The sequence below is a fragment of the Triturus cristatus genome, chromosome 12 (genome assembly GCF_964204655.1).
Source record: "Triturus cristatus chromosome 12, aTriCri1.1, whole genome shotgun sequence".
In the NCBI taxonomy this organism is placed as follows: domain Eukaryota; kingdom Metazoa; phylum Chordata; class Amphibia; order Caudata; family Salamandridae; genus Triturus; species Triturus cristatus.
The window spans coordinates 622,123,417-622,136,477 of record NC_140595.1 but is presented as its reverse complement, the minus strand read 5'-3'; the positions used below and the strand labels follow the sequence as shown (position 1 = coordinate 622,136,477).

The 13,061-nt window shown below is 45.9% G+C and overlaps 1 protein-coding gene across 1 annotated transcript in view; it reads left to right on the top strand.

The window, feature by feature from the left end:
- CTU2 (cytosolic thiouridylase subunit 2) overlaps positions 1-12,066 on the top strand; it is a 150,708-nt gene extending 138,642 nt beyond the window's left edge. The window contains exon 15 of the mRNA XM_085637871.1: positions 11,638-12,066. Within this exon, the coding sequence (XP_085493997.1) occupies positions 11,638-11,707 (70 nt within the window). The 3' untranslated portion in view covers positions 11,708-12,066. The remainder of the gene's footprint in view (positions 1-11,637) is intronic.
- The last annotated feature ends 995 nt before the right edge of the window (positions 12,067-13,061 follow it).

The window sequence follows — 13,061 nt, the reverse complement described above, 5'->3', positions numbered from 1 at the left end:
TAGAAAGCAGCCAGATGGATCGCCACCTGTATCTTTCTGCCATGCCAAAGGAGTCAGACCACTTACAGCAGCGTTGTATCCCACTAGGGGTGATGACGGCAACTATCTTTGCAGAATTTTCCCTCTTGGACATACATAAAGTGGTGACATGGTAAACATGCCATACCTCTCCCTTTATAGTCTGGTTATTAAGTCAATAATTGATCCCACAGTGAGATGAGTGGAGCTCTAGCATCTTTTTCAGTTATTTGAGCCTCTCTACCTGACCATTTCTTCTGCTTGCTACTCATGATTCAAGCATGTGACTCAGTGAAAGAACCAATAGTGAAGAATAAAAAATTACTTAGCTGAATTACAATTCTCCAATTTGGGTGTCTTTCGTAGATTCACATGCATGGCTTCTGTCACCTTGTTTTGACGCTCATTAAGTGCTTTTCATACTTGTGTGAAAGGAATTTCTGAAGTTTGGTAGCAGCTTTCAAAATGCAGTTCACAGCACATCCACCTCTCAAGCTGAAGTTTCCAGCCATTTGCAAGGATTTGGATATGCACTCTTTTGCAGGATGCATGTTAATATTACTCCACTTTTAAATGTACATTGGATTCCCAGCCCGATGATGTGTATGAATTTTTGAAAGATGCCTGCGATGGAGAATTGTAGTTGCATGAAACTAATTTTTTAATGTTCTGAAAATGTGGCTGAACTCAGGTTCTGGTTTAAATGGTGGTTGTCTGTAAAACCGAAGATGGCCAGCATCATACCCTGCAGGGTAGGGCATCCAGAGGTATTGCTCAATGATAAAACAATCTTCTAGATTGTTCTTCTGCTTTGCAATTTAGAACCATAAGCGGCACAAGAATAAAACCCATACCCAAATATTGCTCTTCAGGTAAGTTTTCTTTTTTTTTTTTAGCACTATGCTTTCCCCAAAAAGAACGTTGAATGTACAACCTCTTGCGAAAAACAATATTGCAGCTCACCACCCAGGACAACCTCTCTGCCCCAACTAACCCCCAATATACATCGGATTTTTGTCTTTCTTTCAACACCCATCCCACTCCTCACCTCCCATGTCTCCATTCCCAGTCAACAACCACCATCCATTCAACAACCACCTTCCATTCAACAAACTAATATAGAGTTAACTGAGGAAAAACCAAAGAGATCATCTTGTCCTGTGTGTATATTGTTCAGGATTGATTAGTGGCTAGAGGTTATGCAATACAGTCTTTTGTCAGACCATGGTCCACACTTGCCCACACAACAGCAGTTTAGTGGTAGAGCCTAATGACATCATTCAGGCCAGGCTAAGTCGGTGCCTGCTTTCGAAGAGGACGAGGCACCCAATCTCCCGCAGACATCCCTGTCTGAGGCAGAATCCTCTTTTCTTTGGGGCTGGAAGTGGTCAATTGCGAGTGCTCCTCTTGGTTCCTCCCCTCGTGATGATCGACCTGGAGGACTGTCTGCAGCTGGAGAGGTCGTCGCTCCTCCACCCACTCCCATGCTGCCTCCAGAGTGTCAAAGAATAGTGATTTCCTTGCGAACATCACTTTCAGCCGGCAGTGAATATCCACATGTATGGAATTTGCATTGCCCTGAGTTTCTGCATGACCCCCACAAAGGATTGGCACATTTGCTGAACTTTGATGGTATAGTCTGGGAACAGGAGAACTTTGGTGAATTCACACATCCATTCTTTCCACTGTCTAGCGGAGCACAAGATAAAGTCCCTGTCGGCATAGTTGAGGATCCACATGCTAATGAGATGCGGGGGCCCGGACAGAGGGCGGGGAGCCAGAGATCTGTGGGCCCTCTCCAGAGTGTAATACAACAATGGGCACACCTCAGGGAGGCAGGCTTGCAGCCAGGTGGTGAGGAATTGTTCGGGTCTGGTGCCCTCAGCTCCTTCTGGGATCACCTCCAACCACAGGTTATTCCTCCTGGAGTGGCCCTCTGCTTCTTCCGCCGTCTTTTCCAGACCCACTGGCAAGTGTTGCAACTGCCTAACCTCTTTATAAAGTGAGGTCATTTTGTCTTCTACATTGGAGACTCTGTTTCTCTTCCAGGGAATACTCATCATTAGTTATAAGCACTGAATAGTCCCGCCCACGTGCGGTTACCCTGGAGCAATAACAAAAAATATATGCATATACACCTATATATATATATTATGCATATATTTCCAATATACACGCATGTATATAAATATGCAGCCTAATCAATAATATGAGGCTCAAAAATGCCAGTATTGCATTGAATATTTTCATTTAAAATACTTAGAACATATAAAAATAACATTTTCATTGACCCAGAGAAAAAATACCTCTAACGTGTTTTTGAACATAGCCTTTATTTACAAAGGAAAAAGGCAAATTATAGTAGGCAGATTAGCCTAGGAAAGGCTGCATAGAGAACACTCCGAAAAAAACTGGTGCCGTGCCTTTAAGATCTCCAGGCTCCCATCATGCCCCACAGGTGACCATTAGGTCAGTTATTTTTTTTCCTGGCTCCTTCTGTGAGGATCCTGGAGCATTGAGCTCTTCAGTTAGTGTTTTTTGTCACTAATTGATCTTTTCAAATGACATTTTTTGTCTTCACTCTACGCTTTTAGGAACTATTGAACTATTCTCATTTTTTTTTCAGACTTTGCAGCTATTTTTTCTGTCAGAATGCCGGCCTTATTTAATAAGTGCCCTTCCTGTGGGAAGAAAATGGCAAAGTCTGATCCGCACTCAGTCTATATTCTGTGTCTACCATCTACACACACCTGAAAAGTTCTTCTACTGCCAACAATTTTCAAGAAGAACTCTTCGTGAAAGAGAGAAGATTAAGCTTCATTCTATGCAGCAGAGAGGAAAATCCGCTAGAGGCAAGGAAGGACGTTCCTCTAAAGAGCCCTCCTCTCAGAGAAGACCAGAGCGCAAGAAAAAAGGTGAAAAACGAAGACATCAGTCAAATTTGCTGTCGAGGGATAGGTCGACGTCAAATTCCCATGTGCTCTTCTTCAGCGTCGAAATCCCCGGTGCCGAGAACGATGTCGAAGACTTGTTTCATTGTCGAAGGGAATTAATACAGGTACTGCTAAGCCTCTCACCGACCGATGTTGACTTCCTCTCGCAGGCGGTCCGAGTCAGGCTTGCCTACGATGGTGGAAGGCAGACGCTCGATTTCGAAGACACATCACCGGCAGGTGAGGTCGCCATCGAGAACACCACCGACGTCGAAGGTACATAAAACATAGACCAGTCCGGCACGCACTCGTAGCCGTTCAACTATTTCGTCGGCAAGGTGAGTATCGCCGTCGAAGATTGATGTCAAGGAACTCACCCGCGAGGAAGTCTCCGACATCAAGAAAAAGGTCATCTCCAACGTCGAGAAGGTCACTGACTGGGTCGGCGTCGAAGGTCGACGTCGAGGCCTATTTCCACTGATAGGTCTCCACCAGCCAAGAGGTTGAGAACAGATCGCTCACCAGGGTTGAAGTCAAGGGATACGTCGTTGGAGATCCACGTTCTGACTGGTAAAGAGCTGGCATTTAGGAGTACTTCATCCTCTCCAGAATTGCGAATCGTCCAACTAACGCCGGAGGGCTCTCCGGTTCCAGTGCAACATACACCTCCGACTAACCTCTCCACAAGGTGGTTGGAGAGTATAAGAAAATGGAAGAGGCAGAAAATTACCATTGGGTCAGACTACTCGCAAATATACTCGCCTTCTCATTCACCTGACAGGCAAGTGCAACATTCTACACCTCAAAAGTCCACAGCTTCTAGGAGACACAGGTCAAGATCTCCTCTTAGTCATCTCAGATCTAGGCACAGTTCAACCAGAAAACGAAGACACAGGCCTTCGTCGTGGTATTCGAAATCGTCATCATCATCATCAAAGGCTTACTACTCTCTGACTCTGTCATCCACTCCGACGGCTAGAGTGTCTCCAGTAGATAGTATTATCACATTTAATCAGGTGTTGTGCATAGGGGCTTCGAAGCTCAACATTGAGGTGCCTACAGCTGTTCTATCAACATCTGTAATTTTCGAGACTCTGCATCACAGGTCTTCCACTAGACCTCTTCTTCCCTTGGTGCCTGGCTTACTAGAACCAGCTCTCCACACTTACCTGACACCGGCTTTGGTGGGAGCAGCATCAGAGGATATGAAAAAAGTACAGGGCTCCTGAGCATGACCCTCTTTTTGTGAGGTCGGCCCACCACCAGACTCTGTCATAGTATCGCCTGCAAGGAAAGGTCACACGGGGGCCTCGTCATCTACTGTTCCCCCTGACAAGGACAGCAAAGCCACAGACGCCATTGGAAAGAGAATGTGTAACACCTCTGCCTCTTTCATGAAGGTGGCAAGCGCATCTGCTCTACTAGGTCGTTATGACCGTACACCGTGGGACTCCCTCTCATGCTTTACAGAAAAATTGCCAAAAGAAGATCGGCAAGATTTTCAGGAGATTCTGCACGAAGGAGGTCTTGGGGCGAATCAGGTCATCAGCGCAGCAGCTGATTTCTCAGACCTTGCTGCCTATGGCTATTCTCATGACATCTGTGCTAGGAGATCCCCTTGGCTGAGACTCACAGGACTGAAACCGGAGTCCAGCATAGAATACTCAACCCCACCTTCAATGGTACATCTCTCTTTGGCTCTCATGCAGATGATGAGATGTCAAGGATGAAATCCGAGCTGGATACATTGAAGGCGGTTGGTTTGGAAAAAAAAGGACTTTCGACATCGTTATCGACCCTATGAAGGTCGTCCATACCAGCAGAGGGTTCAAACCCTCATTGGTCCTCTCTGCAACACCATGCAAGGTTGCATTTCCATCAGCGTAGACCCGGTAGAGGAAGAGGTGGCTCTAGACAAACCCCTCCTACTGCAAAACCACAACCTAAGCAGTGAGTTCTTGCTTCCTCCAACTCTGTTACCCACTCCGGTGGGAGGAAGTATAGATTTCCATTTGGAAGAGTGGATATAAATAACACAGGACAAATGGGTACTCAATATTGTGCGGAATGGGTACTCCATCAGATTCAAGTCTCCACCACCATCTGTACCTCCTCGAAAAATCCCAGTCGGTCAGCTAGATCTGCTGCAAGAGGAGGTATCCATCCTGCTACAAAAACAGGCCATTGAAAGGGTTCCCTTGCAACAAGATCAACAGGTGATTTATATACGTTACTTCCTGGTTCCAAAGAAAGGTCCAAAAAAGGAGTTCAGGCCAATACTAGATCTCGGACTCTTAAACAAATACGTTCTCAGAGGGAGATTCAGGATGCTGGCCTTACACCAAATCACCCCACGCATCCATCAAGGGGATTGGATGTGCTCCATAGACATTCGGGATGCTTATTTTCACATCCCAATTTCTCAAAAACACAGGCAGTTCCTTCGATTCAGGATAGAGCCAGACTATTTCCAGTTCAAAGTCCTTCCTTTCAGACTCAAGTGTGCTCCTCGCTCCTTCTCAAAATGCATGGCGGTGGTGGCGGCCTTCCTGAGGAAGCAAAAAATCTTAGTCTATCCTTATCTAGATGACTGGCTACTCAAGAGTGCCTCTCCCAGTGTCCTGCAGAATCATCTGAGTTACTGCATCCAAATTTTGAATCGACTGGGCCTGGGTGTGCACTTCAAAAAGTCTATCCTATATCCTACTCAAAGGATTCACTACTTGGCACTACGCCAGACGCTGCAAGCGCAAGAGCGTTTCCTTCAGAGGAGAGACTATTATCAATACTCCACAATGGTTGCAATCTTCTAAAAACATCTCATCCTACAGCCAGACATGTATCATCTCTGCTGGGTTCGATGGAGTCATGCATATTCATTGTCCCGAACGCCAAGTTACACATGATGCCTTTACAACAAACTCTAGAGGACCAGTGGTCCCAAGCCTAAAATGGTTGGGAGGACACCATAACACTTCCTCTCTCAGTCCAAATCTCCATAAGATGGTGGATGCAATGATCCAATCTTCTACAAGGAGTTCCTTTCCATCAGGAAATTCCCAGAGTATTGTCACAGGTGCGTCTCTACATGGCTGGGGTGCTCACATGGGTTCTCTTGAGGTACAAGGAATGTGGTCGGACAAGGAGAAAATTTACCACATCAACATGTTGGAACTCGGAGCTGTGCATCTGGCACTCAAAGCATTCTTCCCCTCCAGGGAGTCGCACTCCCTGTTGGTTCAGACGGACAACACCACAACAATGTACTACCAGAACAAGCAGGGAGGGACCAGATCAAGACCACTGTCTCTGGAGGCTTAAGCAATTTGGAAATGGCTACTGGCGAGGAACATGTCCATAACTGCAGTCCACCTTCCTGGCGCCCTCAATACACAGGCGGACGACCGAAGCAGAAACTTCATCAACACGCACGACTGGGTGCTCAAAGACGAAATAGCACAAGATATTTTTCGGACATGGGCTTCTCCAGACAATGACTTATTCGCATATGCGACAAACACAAAATGCCTCGCATTCGCGTCCAGGTACCCCCAACCAGGCTCCAGAGGGAATGCACTGTTGATGGACTGGTCAGAGAAATTACTTTACGCCTTTCCACCAGCCCCTCTCATACCACTGGTGATCAACAAGCTCTACAAATCCAGGACGGAAATGATCCTGATCGCACCAGAGTGGCCTCACCAGTGGTGGTACACAAACTTGTTACACCTCTCCAAGACACAGCAGAGAAGGTTGCCATGCATCTGCTAACCAGGTCAGGAGGGAAGGTCTTGCATCCCAACCTTCCGTATGCAGATCTTAAAGGAATCGAGAAGGCCTTCGACGAGAAAGTCATATGCTTTCAAATGGAAGTGTTTCTATTTATGGTATATAGCTAATGGTCATAACCCTATCAGGGGTCAAGGACAGGTTATTTTGCCTTATCTTTTGTACCTAGCTAAAGCAGGCTTACGTTTTTCCTCTATCAGCAATTACAGCTTATAGTAAGTCTCCTACTCAAATTTCCTTTTTATCAAATGCCAGTTGTTAAAGACTTCCTGGAAGGGCTAAAAAAGGTCTACCCTCCAATTCGGTTACCTTCTCCTTCCTGGGAACGTAATGAGGTCCTTTCTAAATTAATAGGCCCCCCTTTTGAACCCATCCATAAGGCTTCTCTACAGCGCCTCTCTTGGAAAGTCGCTTTTCTAGTAGTGATTACCTCGGCTCGTAGGGTAAGCGAGATTCAGGCCTTATGCTCCGCAGAGCCTTATCTCGTGTTCCATGCGAATTGAGTGGTCATGAGGACTCGCCCGAGTTTTCTGCCTAAAGTGATTTCAGATTTTCATATTAATCAGTCTATCACTCTACCCACATTTTTTCCTAATCCTACAACGCCTCCTGAAAGAGCTTTGCATTCACTTGATTTGAACAGGGTGCTAAAACTCTATCTAGACAGAACTAATGATATAAGGAAGTTTGACCATCTCTTTGTTAACTATGGTCCAATACGTACTTGTTTTCCTTCTTCTAAAAGATCCATGGCTCGATGGATAGTGTCTTGCATCACATTGGCCTATCAGCTAGCTCATAAGCAGCTTCCTGGCCAGCTTAGGGCTCATTCTACGAGAGGTAAAGCGGCTACTACAGCACTGCTTAAAAATGTACCTATTCAGGAGATATGCAAAGCGGCTACATGGCGGTCGGTTCACACCTTTGCCCGCCACTACTGCCTAGATTCTGATACTCAAGCGTATGCTCTGTTCGGACAAGCATCCTTGAGGAATTTGGATAATTGTTTGACTACAGAATGTTCTTGTTTTGCAGGTTTCGTCTGCAAGGTCCAGGGATGGGCTTGCTACTCTATTCAGTGCTTATGACTATTGATGAGTATCCCCTGGAAGAAAAGGATAAGCTACTTATCTGTAATCCTAGTTCTCTTCCAGGGGTATACTCATCAAAGTCATAAGCAACCCTCCCTCCTCCCCAGACGAATACCATGTCTGTAAGGATATGTCTGCTACTCATGTTATGAATACAATGTTATACGCTGTCAAAAAGACCTGACCTAACTGTCACCTGTGGGGCATGATGGGAGCCTGGAGGTCTTAAAGGCACGGCACCAGTTTTTTCTGAGTGTTCTATATGCAGCCTTTTCTAGGCTAATCTGCCTACTATTACCTTGCCTTTTTCCTTTGTAAACAAAGGCTATGTTCAAAAACACGTTAGAGGTATTTTTTCTCTGGGTCAATGAAAATGTTCTTTTTTTATGTTCTAAGTACTTCAAATGAAAACAAATCAATGCAATACTGGCATATTTGAGCCTCATGTTATTGATTAGGCTGCATATTTATATACATGTGTGTGTATATTGGAAATATATGATATATATATATATTTTTTGTTTTATTTTTTTGCTATTGCTCCAGGGTCCCGGCACGTGGACAGGACTATTCAGTGCTTATGACTTTGAGTATACCCCTGGAAGAGAACTAGGATTACAGATAAGTAACTTATCCTTTCAACCTTCGTCGTACTCTTCACAAGCTTTTGCAGGTCCTGGTGGAGTAGAGCGACCTCAACTGCTCCCCATACAGATCTTGTCTCACAGAGCCGGTTTAGAGTCTTTGATCACTTGAAGGATGAGAGTAATCTTGGTGGCGTCCAACGAGTCGATATTGGGGTCCCTATTGGTATTATCAACCCCTGGCTCCTGGTGAGCTTGGTAAACTAATTTATTTTCCCTTGGACCGGCTGTGCCTGGGTCTTATCTTTGCCCATTGTGACAGTCTGGTGGACATATAGGGCCACACGGGACAGTCAACACACAACAGCGACTCTGGGCTTTATTGACTCTCTGCTGGATTGGGCCTTATGTCGGCCAGTCTCAGAATAGAAGGACAAGGGAGTGCTGCGTGTGACCCTGTTCTCATGGCTACCGTCGTAGCTGGGGCTGCTCTTTGTGGTGCAACGCCTCTAGCATAGGGGGTTCAGCATCCGGGGGGTGGGGGGGAAGGTTCATATGGGGATCTCCTTTGCTTGTTCCTTACCTGGATACCCTTGGTCTGTACCCCACGTGGAGTCCCCTTGCAGCTCACACACGAGCGGCCCTCGTGTGGCAGTCGCACACTTTCCTGATCAACAGCGATGCTTTTCACCATGGGTGACTTCAGGCAGTCAGTTCCCACCAGGGCAGTAGGACCTGGTGTCCACTTGCACAGCTGTATTTTTCTCATTTCCTGGGCTGTGGAAGCAGCATTCGGGGGGGCACCGAGTCGGCATCCCCCCCCCACCCCGCAGCACAGCAGGCCGGTATTTACCACTGGGGCTCGCCCCAGCTTAGCAAGTGCCCTTGCTCAGGTTCTGCTTGACCACCTAGAAGCAGAAGGTCTCCGCCTGCCTCACTCTCGGGTTCAGCTCCGACCTTAGTCCTCAGGTCCCGTGCTGTCAGTCAGTGGCGCTGGAGGGGGGGGGGGGCAGTTTGGGGGGGGGAAAGAGGGCGGACATAGATGTTAAAGAGCATGGGGCTAAGGATGGGTCCCTGCGGGACTCCCGAGGTGAGTGAGTGTGGCCTAGACACTACATTTGATGAGAAGAACTGAAAAGTGCGGTCCGTCGACAAGTAGGATATCCATGCAAGCGCTGTACCTTGGAGGCCTAGTTGGATCAGTGTTTCAACGAGACTGCCATGGGACCCAGTATCGAAGGCCGCACTGAGATCTAATAGAATCGGTGCAGCTGTGCTGCCCGTATCCAGGAGCTGCCTTAGATGTTCTGTGACTCCTAGAAGGGTGGATTCGGTACTGTGCACGGCTCTGAAGCCTGACTGGGAGGGGTGGAGGGCATCCTGGGTCTCCACAAATGAGGTCAGCTGGGCATTTACATGTTTTTCTAAAATCATCGACAAGATAGAAAGCAAAGAAATTGGCCTAAAATTGGACCTGTTGTCAGAGTCCAAGTGGGGTTTCTTTAGCAGGGGAAGAACTATAGCATGTGTCCATACTTTGGGCAGATTCACCTCGCGTAGAGAAGAGTTTAAAAGTTCTACTACCAACTACACAAGATGATGGCTCAGTAAGCTCAATTTGGCCAGGGGGGGGAGAGGCGCTAGCAGTGAGCCCGATATGATTGACAGCAATAGGTCCAGAAGGTGAGGATAATCCAAGGGAAGCAAAGACTGCAATTTTGCGGTTGAGCAGCCTGGCGCCAAAGGAGTTACTTCCCTGGTGGAACATAAAGTGGAATTAGATCTTGGGCTGTTGCTCCTTGACTGGCTGTTGTCATTCTTAGTTACAGCCAGGGTAAGCTGAATATCTGTGACCTTCTTAACAAAGAAGTCAGCAAGCTCCTCGCATTGAGTTTGTGACCACGAGGGATATCTTGGACCACATTAAAAAGTGTTTTGGGGCAGTTTTATGCTTGAGAGATTTTTTTTTTTCTCTGAATAGAACAAAGCTCACGCATTTCTGCAGCGCACATGATACTGACTCAAGGCTATTTTGTATTTCTTTTTTGAGTTTGTCCTATAGCTTCCTTCAAGCTCTTTCTAATCGCTTACGGAGTTTCTTTTCTGCCTGTAAAGATTCATTAAACCAGGGGGCAGGGGCATGTTGCCTGGATGAGGATTTCGGTTTGACTGGTAAGATTATATCTAGAGAGTTTCTGAGCCAGTTGTCGATCGTAGATTGATCTTCTTCAACATTTTGTGCTAGCGAAGGTAAGGTACTCCGCAAGCACGTGTTAGTGCAGAAGTGTCAAGTTTGGCCCCGTTTCTGGCCATGGCTTTGGGTCAGACTGCAGCCGGAGTGTATGAGGAATGAAAAGGTATAGAAAAGGTTATTGCAAAGTGGTCAGACCAGAGTAGCGGAACAGGAGAATCCGTGGTGACGCCTGTAATATTAGAAAAATGGGGAAGAATTTATTAACTTAACGTTCAAAGCGCCCAGGTTGTCTAAGTGCTTGACTAAGTGTGCAGGTGACATCTTCTAAGTGCATGTTTAGGTCACCAAGTAGAGTGAAATTGGCGCTTTTAAGTATGACAGAAGAGATTGCGTTGTGGGTTGTAGAGCTCCAAATCCCAGTGTAGCCGCGAGGCTGGTAGATGATGGTGCCAGAGATCGTGAGTTTAGGCATGAGGCCAAGTGAAAAGAGCAGAGCTTCACAACCCAGTGAAAGTAAGATGTCCTTCAACATACACTTCACACTGATTGGCTGACAGATAAGCTAGACCAACATGGATATCTTAATTAATACTTTGCTGGCCAACCACTCACTGTGGCTGATGGCTGGACCTGAAAGGCTACATTGGAAAGAGAGCATCAAGTTAACTTACACTTGTCATCAGTTACACAAGCAACCAGAGAACAACAAGGCGAAAGGTAGACGCACCTTAGCTCCGGACTCTGATTTATTATCCTTGCTCTTCTTCACGACACCGTCCTAATACAGCCTCCCCTCTTCATAGCTTGAAAATGGTCTAATGTGTTCCTAGCCCCTCACAGGATCTGGCTAGTGCCCTAACTAGAAACAAGTACTGTGAAGTTGTAATACCACTGTATGCATAGAGATCTGGTGGGGGTAGATGGGGAATGGGGGTGAAAACCTTTTCTGTTTAAGTCTACAATGAGCCAAGCAGCATACTTTCTTCCACTGTCTATTGTAAATTCACTCTTTCCTTTTGTACTTTTAGGGCTGAGATGAAGAAGGAAATCCAGGAATTTCTGCTGTGCGAGGATGAGACAAGCGGCCCACTGACATGACACTGCAAGACACAGCAGCTCTCTTTACATCACTCTTCGAGACCTGATTAGCTTTATGTTCATGCCAAGACTATCTGTCATTGGTGGATCTATAAGAGAGAGCCAAATACTTCAGGATATCATTACAATCGCTTTCCAGGACTTACACCGAGAACAGAGCAGCAAGAGGTCTTCCTCTGTCGGGATTGCGTGCTGTCGGGACAGAGATAATCTGAACAAATGTCTGCCCAGATGCTGAGGTGTAGCTTCAAAACGATTTTTGTATTACATCACACATTTTCTCTTCTACTTTACATAAGCATTCAGAAACAAAATGTCTTTGTTTTAAATATTATAAATAAATTATTTTTTTAAATACCTTTTCATGTTCCCATTGTTTCTAATTAATTATTGGTGGTTGGAAGCCCTTATTCTTGCTCTGTCTTCCGCCCACGAATATTTTTTCCATCTATCTATCTACTCTGATTGATCCTTAGTATGTGGGTATAAATATTAGTTTTTGTCCCCCTCCACTGCCTTGTTCTTATCTGTTAATGTATTGTGGAGTTTTAAATAGCCATACGTGCTACCTTTTGGTTTCTTCAGAGCGCTATCGGGTACAAATTACAGTTAGTGCTGGAAGTGGAAATTTGCATCCATTCCGTAAGGGTGAGTCCTATTTTCTTCAACACAACCCTTGTTCCTAGATAATCCTAGATGAAGGCGAACTCTGTTTTCAAGAGTTTTCTGAACTTTGCGTTGTTTGGTTGAGCTGTTGTGCTTGGTTTAAGGGTGGTCCATTCTTGGTCCTTACGCACAGATATTTGCCACTGGGTCCACTTGTTTTAAGACATGCAGGTTAATCCAGTGGCTTGACTGGGAACGAGGATCTCTGGTAGGGATCTAGTGAGGTGTCCGCTTCTTCAGGTAAGCAGGATCTTTGTGCCTATATACTTTGTGGGTGGTGTGTAGGGCCTTAAATTTCATCCTCGTCTCTTCTGGCAGCCAGTAAAGCTTAGCTTTTTTTAATAGCAGGTTTGGTGTGGTTTCACCTGCTGAGGTTTAGACACATTCAGGCTCCCTGGTTCGGGAGTTCTTGGAGCCTCCAGCTTTAGCACAGGTAGCTCTCCTTCATCCAGTAAAGCATGTGGTGCACAAAACAGAAGTTTTGCTTTGAGTCTCTGGACTGTTTTTAAGGTGGAAGAGTGTTTGTCAATGTACATGTGGATGTTGGATACTACTGAAGATTGCCTGCCACAGATGTTAAGGGGAATAGAGAGCAGATCCTTTAGGAAAGCTGCATAGCACAGGGCAAATGGACAGTTCGATTGCCCCACTTATAGGACATTTTGTCTATGTCTGGTGAGGAGTGATT